Below are 9,516 nucleotides of genomic sequence, written 5' to 3'. Positions count from 1 at the left end.
AAGAGAAAGAGAAAGAAAAAGAGGAGGAGGAGGAGGAGAAGAAAAAGGAGGAGGAGAAGGAGAAGGAGAAAGAGAGAGGAGAAAGACCAAAAATGTGTATGACTTCGGGAAAAGAACTTGTATAAATATTTTACACTAAATTAATTGAGACATTTATGATAATAATACAAGTTACCTTTGGCCTCTACAATTATAAGAGGTGCTCGAAGTGGTGGTATTAGCTTTCAGGTATTTATTAGCACAGTGAACTGCTGCTTGGGTAGCTTTTGTCATTTAGATTATTGCATATGAGAAACTGTACCTTTATTAAATAATAACTCCCCACTCTCTACTTCTACAGTCCCCTGATAAGCTCTATATCTGTCTCTATCCAAGTGTTTGTTCCACATAATCCTTCAAAATATAATCATACAATATTTTTGGTCTGTGAATGACTTCCTTATCTTAGTATGTTCATCTCTATATTGAATGTATCAGAATTTCCTTCATCTTTTAAGTCTAAATAATATCCCACTGCACGGTATAGTACATTTTTGCTATTGTTTATTAATTCATTTATTAATGGACATTTGAAATGTCTTTACGGTTTGTCTAATATGTACATATATACATACATGTATATATATGCATATATATGTATTTTGATGAGTTGACTTGATAGTATTTATTGAAAATCTGTCCTCTCTACTGAATTAAACATATATGTGTGATATAAACATAAAGATATGCATTTTAATATTTTATTTAATTATTATGTCACTTTACAATAGATCTTAATGTTTGGTAACAAGCTCTCTGGTTTTATTTTTCTTCACCATGTCTTGATTTTTAAAATGTGTGTGTGTGTGTGTGTCTGGGATCAACCCAAAGACCTTGTAGGCTTGCCCACTATGGATATTTTACTATATTTATGATGTTATGAAAATTTAACACTCATTTTGTTGGGATCACACCTTCCCTCTTCCTCATACACACACCCTTGTATAAAATCTACTGAAATTTTGAATAATATTTTATTAACTCTATAGATCAAACTTAGAATTAACATCTTAAGAGTATTGAGTCTCATTATTCAGGAATGTGCTGTATCCCTTCATTTATTGTGCTCTTAATTTTTCTCAGTAATGTTTCATTAATTTAAAGGAACTTATGTTTACTATAATATTTTGTTTTATATTTTTATTATATATATATTAAATTGTTATTATATTTATTTATTATACATATCCTGTTATTTTATAGATGATTTTGGGTGCTACTGCACATGGCATTGTTCATGAATATGATTCTTTTTATTTGATGCTGGCATATAAAAATGTAATTGAGCCCGGCATGATGGTGAATGCCTGTGATCCCAGTACTCTGAGAGTCTAGGACAGGAAGATTGCAAATTTCAGCCTAACTTAGGCAACTTAGAGATACCTGTCTCAATATTTTTAACAAAAGAATTCATGGTGGGGGTGGGTGGGTGGGTAAATTCAATCTCAGTCAAAAAAAACCAAACAAATAAGACAAAACAACAAAAATGCAGTTGTCTTTTATGTATATTAACATTACTAGTAATCTTGCTAAGTTAATCTATTCTAATACTTGTAAATACAGATTCTGTGTATATCACATGAACTGTTTTTAAAATATATCATTTAATTAGGTTCTTAGTAAGAAATTTAGAACACTAATTTATAAGGATAAATTCAATTTGTCATAGCAAAAACGGATCATAGGAGCTGAGGAGCAGCTTTGATTTTTGGTAAAATCTGTGAGTCTACCACCTTCTGATCCATCCTGCACTTTCTCTTTTTTTTGGTGACGAAGATCTCACCCTCCTGGTGTCTGGGTTTGCACAGCTTCTTCTTAAAATAAGCATCAGTGAGGTGTTTGGGGATTTTCACTGTGCTGATATCAACTTTTGTGGAGACAAAAATTGATATCAGCACAGTGGACAAATTGGTGTGGACAAATTCCTGGTGTGTTCTTCGTAGAGGAACACGACTAAGGCTAAGAGGCCCAGTCACAAGTAGCAAGCCACTGGCCAGCTGCCACAGGAATACCACTCTCTTGCCTCTGTGATGCCTGGTGAGGATGATCTAGATGGTGCTGGGAGTGATGCTGGCTCGAAGTTTTCTCATATACTGACTGAAGGGTTTCTTACTGTGGCTTAACAGCCTTCAGGGCACTCTTCAGGAGGGTAGTATCTAGGCACTTTTCAAAGCTTAACCACCGACTGGTTCTGTGATGGTAGCAAGAACCTTCTCCTTTTTCTTCTCAATCTTCAATTTAGCAGCTGCATATTTTTTCTTCTAGAAAGCCTTTCTGGAATACACAGCAGATCAGGAATACCAGTCAGTTCCTCTAACCAGGATAGGATTTCGGCTGCCCCTTCCTGGACTTTTTTGCATTCACCTTACTCTTTTTACCAGTGCCACTGGCAGCAGCCTTCCTGGCTTCAGGTTTTTTTTCTTTAGTATGTGGCTTCTCAGTTTTTTCACCCGCCATCTTGCATGATGGGAAAGGGCACATGAACTGTTAATAATGACAAATTTATTTTTTCCTTTCCAATGTTTTCCTTGTTTCTTACTACATTCATTTAAACATATGCTATATCATTGAATATATATGATAATGAATTTTCTTCTCCTAGTATTAATTTGAAACTTGGGAAAAGAATTCCATGTATCATTATTATAGTATTACCAATATTGTGTAGAAGCTTTGTATGTAAAGAAAGTTGCTTCTAGATTTTTCTGAGTATTTTTATTTCAATTTTTAATTGACTTTTAATAACAATTGAGTTGATTCAGATAGTCTTTATCATTTTTTTGCTAATGTAGTCAATCATATTTTTAAAAATTAAACCAATATCAAATTCCTAGAATAAATCCATTTGGCCATACATATTACCTTTCTTACATAGCACTAATTTTTGCTTTACAAGTATATTGTATTGTTATAACTTTTTGTGTCTATGTTTCTCAAATATTGAATTATGGTTCTGCTTTATTCTTTTGATGTTAGGGTTATGATAGTTTAGTAAACTAATTTTGAAGTGTCCTACCTTTTCTAAACCTTGAAAGTTTTTTTTGGCAGAACCAGGGATTGAACTCAGGTCCTTGCGCTTGCCAGGGAAGTGCTTATTCCACTGAGTCATCTTCCCAGCCCCTAAGCCTTGAATTTTTGCATAATATTGCTACTATTTCTTTGTTTCATCAATATCTAATTTCCTATTGAGAGCACCTAGTGAATTTTCCACTTTCTATACTTTTCAGTACTATAATTTCTGTTTGAGAACTTTGGTGGGGTTTCCTAGTTACTTGTCTACTTTCTAAAGTGTTCATTTTCTGTGTGTGTGGTGTGCAATTCTGTGTTGTTATCAGCCACTAGTTACTTATTATTTCTTACAGTTGAGTTGTTCTTTTCAGCATTTTCTTAGCTTCTTCAGTCAACTATGTTCCCCACAGCATGCTCTCTTGAAGGGAGAAAACCTGACCATTGTCCATGTTTGGCCACTTTAAGAGTGTACAATAGGAGGTCCTGTTATCCCTCCAGACTCTTCTGAGGCAGGCTCATGCTAATGTACCACCTCACACTTGACCCCCATAATCCTCTACTCTTCTTGGTGCTTTACAATGGAGTTTTTAGATCACTTCAGAAACATCATCTAGCACCCACTCCCAGAATATCTAGATATTTCCCATTCCTTAGTACATAATCTAACAGGCAAACATCCATTCCAGGAAGGCTTGGAGAAAATTTTGAAGTAGACATCTGTAGCAATGCTTCCCCTAGAACAGGGATACCAGGTCTATGAAGTGGCTCAATTCTGTAAACTGGGAAGTGGCCATTGCAGATTCCTCTTCACTCAAAACATTGATCAGTGCTCAGCCTAGTAGTTTATAGTGGTGTTTGCCTTTACCTCGTCTCTGAGGGATAACAGCTACCACCTGACTTTTACCATTTCAGGATTCCATTATTCTCAGGGAGGTCAGGGAAGCCAGGTTTATGTCATCACCATTTACCATTGCTTTTTTTTTTTTTTTTTTTTTTGCAGTACCAGGGATTGAACTCGACCCTTTCACTTGCTAGGGAAGTGCTTATTCCACTGAGCCATCTCCCCAGCCCTTACCATTGCTGTTAGTGCTCCTGTTACATATCACATAATGTTTTTTCTAAGTCATATCAGAAGTTTTCACATAATATATTCATTCCCCCAGTCTTATCATTTTTTTCCTCTATGGAGAAGCTCTGCATTTTAGCATCATTACAGAGGCTATTACAGAATCTGAGCCTTTACTCATCAGGTATCAGCTTTGCCCTCTATCATAGTTGCCTTAGGACTGCAAGAAAGAAAGAAATACCTTGAAAACTGCCAAGGAGGTCTTCTGGCTACCCAAATGATTTTAATTATGTATTCATAATTTATTATTTTTCCCCATTTGCTCTTTATCTGGAGACTCACATGGATATAAATGACAATTGTACTTCTTATAACTGTAGTTGTCTTGCAACTTAATATCACAGCCATTTGATCTCTTACCTTCATCTGAATTTCATCCTGTGCTACCACTGATAAATTAAGAAATTAAGATGCTATTTTCTTTTTTAAAAAATATATTTAGTACGGGGTCTCACTAAACAGATTGAACTTGTAGTGATCCTCCTATTTTCAGCCGCCCAAGTACTGGAATTACAGGTGCGCACCACCACACCTGTCTCAATCACCATCTCAGCATAACCTGGGTATGGGGCTGGCACGACATGCCAGGGATCAAACCCAGGTCTCTGCCACTCCCAAGCAGGTGCTTTAATCCTCTGAGCTATATGGCCAGAACTAGGATGCTATTTTATCCCACACATTTTTTCTGTCTTATCACTGCTGTATCTCTTGAATATATGAACAATTCGCATCCTACATTTTATATTGAGAATCTATTTCTTTAGGTTATTTCTGCTATGATTACTGTACCTGAAACTCAGCAGAAAACAGATACTATAGTCAGTTAGAAGGAGAAGTTAATAAAGTAATGATTTACAAAGCTTTGGTCAAGGTACAAGCAATTTGTGATGGCTTAATATGGAAACCCTAGAGCTTGTGACAACAGCATAACATCCTTGAGCTTAAAAAGAGAAATGAAAAGAAAGATCATCAGAGCACAGAAGAAAAGTATCTAAGTGCCAGCTTGAGGAATTCTGTGTTCTTTGGTAAGGAGGAATAGCCATCCATAGACTACTCGGTGAAGAAGCAAAACTCTTCTGTCCCTTAAACCTCCTTTTAGGGCTCCCAAGTGACAGGGCCCAACCAGGACAGTAAAGGATTTTGATACAGCCAGTATTCCTAAGCATCCTGATACACCAGTTCTATAAAGAGTGCTGTGTTTTGTTTTGTTTTAATATGGTTTGCCCCCAAATTTTCATCTGCTAGAATTTGGCCCTCGATGTGACGGGTTGCATTAAGCTGATGGAACATTTAAGAGGCAGGGTGTAATGAAAGGCAGTTACTTTGTGGGCTCCACTCTCATGATTGCTGTACTGCTATCTCACACAGTGGGTTGGACTTCATGGGACTAGATGGCTTGCTGAAGGATGTGCTGTTGTAAGTGAGCCTGGCAGCTCCATAGAAATCATCCTTTACACAGCTCCCAGCATTGTGGTAGGACACCGCCATGAAGCCCTCACCAGATGCCATCAGCATGCTATTGAGTTTCCAGAACCATGAGCTAAATAAGCTTACTTTCAGTATGAAGTACTGAAGTACTTAGTCATTGTATTATAGTAACACACCATAAAAAAATTAAGGCAGAATTTGAAGTATGCTTGTGTTCTGAATTTTGTTGGAATTTAAGGAAAAGGAAAATATTATCATCAAATAAGTATTTCTCAAACAAAAACTAAGTTCCTGATCAGCACTGAAAAGTCTACCTTCTTTAATTTACATTTTCTCTAGGAGGAAAGTGATTATTAGAAGTGCTTTAGCTATCATGGAGTTCATGTAAATGATTCATAAATATTGTACTGCTTATTTCTGTGCTGTTCCCAAAGTAACACATATCTACGTTTGTTTATAATCAAGAATTTTATTAAATATTTTATTAACTAATCTACATACATATATTTAAAATTCAATATAATAATAAATACTTTCCAATAAATAATTTAAATGAAACCATTGTAGAGCCCCTAGGGCTTACAAAAAGAATCTCAAAAGATCCATATTTATGATCTGAAGACTAAGAATAATAGTCACAAAAGGTAGCAAACCATATATTCAAAAATAAATATAAAATTTAAATATTTAAATAAATAGAAAAACATCTGTCTTAAGTGGGAGGCACATGATAATCAAGTCAGTCTTGAACTGATTTTCTGGCAAAAGGTAATCCATCTCTTCAAAAATTCAATAATGTCTACTCCTTCATCATCTTCTTCACACACAAATGCTGGTTCAGATTCCTATAAAAGAAAATTTCACAGTTTTAAAGTTTGTAGTAATTTTCCACATACACTTATTCTCAACCCATCTTACAGAATGCTGATTTTTATGTGTGTTAGATATATTAATCATTCACATTTTCTTGAAATTATCAAATTACTATGCCAAAATTATATATTTATTATAATACCAACTGAGAGCAACATACAAGTTGGGATTTTCTCATTTGTTAATTCTCTTGTCAATGAGTACAAGTTTCATTTTGTGAATTGGACACAAATAAGAATCTGAAAGAAAGCAGCTCTAGACAAATATTTTATTAAATATTGTATGCAAAAAGTTGCCTCGCCTCTTTCTGGGCCTGCATCTACATCCATATCTGTATCAATACAGGTTATGTATATGAAGTAATATGTACTCTTTTTTTCTAGACCCTAATTAACAAACTGCTACTATTTGATTTATAGGAACCTATTTATTTATTTATTATGCATTTAGTACAGGGTCTACAGGATCTCACTACACAGATCACTCATAGTGATCCTCCTGTTTTCAGCCTCCCAAGTGCTGGGATTACAGGCGCATGCCACCACACCCAGTCTCAATCACTATCACAGCATGTCCAGGAATGGGGCCAGCACCACATGCCAGGAATCAAGCCCTGGCCACTGCACTCAGGCACTTTTGTCTGCTGAGCTATTGGGCTGACCCTATATGAACCTATTTATATTTACGTAAATTAGAACAAGCTTCTGTTTGGGGGAAGTTTATGTGAAGGACATCATCATAAATAGACATATCACGCCAATCCACCCTAGCATCAATACAGATAGGTTTCCCAACTTTAAAAGACTAAGCATTAGAAATTTTGTTCTGTGGGTCAGGGAAATAGCTCAGTAGAATAAGTACTTGCCAGGCAAGCGCAAGGTCTGAGTTTAATCCCCGGTACCAAAAAAAGAAAAAGAAAGAAAGAAAAGAAAAGAAAAGAAAAGAAAAGAAAAGAAAAGAAAAGAAAAGAAAAGAAAAGAAATTTGTTCTGTAGATCTGTAGATTAATCTTATAGAAATTAACTTCTGCTGAAAGGAGCTATGTCAATTCTGCCTCTAGCTGAAAAGGAAATATTTCAATATACATGGGATGGCTGTTTCAAATTTGAAATAAGTCCTTGCAAGTCATGCAATGTAAATGATTCCTTTAAAAAGCATTTCCATGAAAAGAGCTCTTACAGTGTGATACACTCATATACACATGTGAACATTGTAATCTCTTTGTAGCTTATTTATTCCATTTATGTATTTGGTACAGGGTCTCACTAGGCAGCGCAGACTCAAAATAATCCTCTTATTTTCAGGCTCCTCAGTGCTGGCATTACAGGCGTGCACCACCATACCAGGACTCGGGCTGACCAGTTTAGCGCACCTAGGGGTGGGGGTGCAATGCTGCATGCAGTACCAGGATCAAATCCCAGTCCCTACACTTTCTTTCCAAAGGCCCTTAGTCCACTGAGCCATCTCACCGGCCCTTGTAACATTTAAATTTGAAAGGGTATGGGGCTTTTGAAACATGTTTTCTTATTTTTATCTAATTTTTTAGTTGGTTCAATCTCTGGTACCGCATAAAAAATAAATAAATAAATAAATTCACTTTCCTAATTTTTTTACTTTGTATTATTATATTAGAATAAGTTTTCTGATGTTACTGAGTAAATTTTAGAGAAAACTGCTCAACAGGGTCTATAGGGCTGACTGTAGACCCTGTATTTATGTATTCCAAATACAGAAATGGAATAAATAAATATAACTGCTACAACTTTTCACAGATAATGAACCTAGTCTGTCAAAGTCAAGATGACACTGATCTCAATGTATCTTTAAAGAATTTAAATTGAAACAGTCCACTAATAAACTGACTCATATTTGGAAACAGCTAGAGTTGCATACTTTTAGAAACTTGTTTCTACTATTTGGTTAAAATTGTGCTATTTATTTATACACCTATTAACTCTTGAATTTTGCACTTGGCAATTGAATGACAAAAGAAAACTATGAATTGTATCATCTCACATTGCAAATGATTCAGGGTCATGGTGGACTCTAAATGTCAGCTGATTAAGTACATGACTGCTTCCACTAATACCTAAAATGTTCCACCACCTCAAAATGCAGTATTCTCTCCTCCACCTCACTTTCTTCCCACCTCCAGGGCAGCAAATAAAAGTAAGTTTTTACCTTTAGGTTCAGAACTGTTATATTGATGTTACTGACGAACACCTTTGTATCTACCCAGGGTAAGCTTTTGCGTTCAGCTAAATTTAGCACTTCCTCCAGGGGTTTGAGTTCTTCTTCCAGGCACTGAAGATGTTTCAGCTCTGAGACCTAGTATAATAAGAAAATTAATAATCAGCTTTGCTTACTCTATACTAAACATCAGAATCAGAAGTTAATGTACAATTTATTTTATTAAGGGTAGTAGTATATAGTTTTTACCAAAATATCTCTGCTCATATTATTGCTGTAAAAGTGGACCAATGCAGTTTAAATTATAAAGCTAGAAAAACAAGAAGTTCAAAATCTAAGATTGTTAGTCAAGAACTGATGAGTCATTTGCTTCAGTGAAGTTAGGCTTTGTAAAAAGTCAACATTTCTGTGTCCAAATGCCAATCTCAGATGTAGACTAATTTCCAGACTGCACAGACCTCATTAGAACAAGAGCTATACAATGTGTGTAAGTATAGGAATCATTCTATCATTCTAATATTTAATAATCTGAGTTGAGAATCACAGAATATTACAGGATAGAAGGAGCCTTGAATACCATCTGTCATGGTCCTAAAATGTTATAGATTAGATTAGATTATTCTAACCAGGAAGTAATGAGTCTTAATTGCCTGAAGCAAGACATATGTAATTGCATGTTAAAGTTTTGCTTTTCTGCAATTGCTGTATCATTTTTTAAATTATGTATTATTTGTCTCAACCAAATTAAAAGTCATAATAGTTGGTCAGGATTTTTGGACAGGTCTCCAAAGGGAGGGGACAGAGAGAGAGAGAGAGAGAGAGAGAGAGAGAGAGAGAGAGAGAGAGAGAGAG

At 35.4% G+C, this 9,516-nt stretch overlaps 1 protein-coding gene across 1 annotated transcript in view; it reads right to left on the bottom strand.

Moving 5' to 3' along the window:
* Window positions 1-6,336: 6,336 nt before the first annotated feature.
* The window catches only part of Il2 (interleukin 2), a 5,323-nt gene continuing 2,143 nt past the window's right edge, over window positions 6,337-9,516 (bottom strand). Inside the window, exons 3-4 of the mRNA XM_004646155.1 lie at window positions 8,656-8,802; window positions 6,337-6,447 (exon numbers count right to left, since the gene is read on the bottom strand). Coding sequence (XP_004646212.1) covers window positions 6,337-6,447; window positions 8,656-8,802 — 258 coding nt within the window. The remainder of the gene's footprint in view (window positions 6,448-8,655; window positions 8,803-9,516) is intronic.

Source organism: Octodon degus, unplaced genomic scaffold (genome assembly GCF_000260255.1).
Source record: "Octodon degus isolate 3935 unplaced genomic scaffold, OctDeg1.0 scaffold00256, whole genome shotgun sequence".
Lineage (NCBI taxonomy): Eukaryota > Metazoa > Chordata > Mammalia > Rodentia > Octodontidae > Octodon > Octodon degus.
This window is presented reverse-complemented; position numbering and strand designations above follow the sequence as displayed.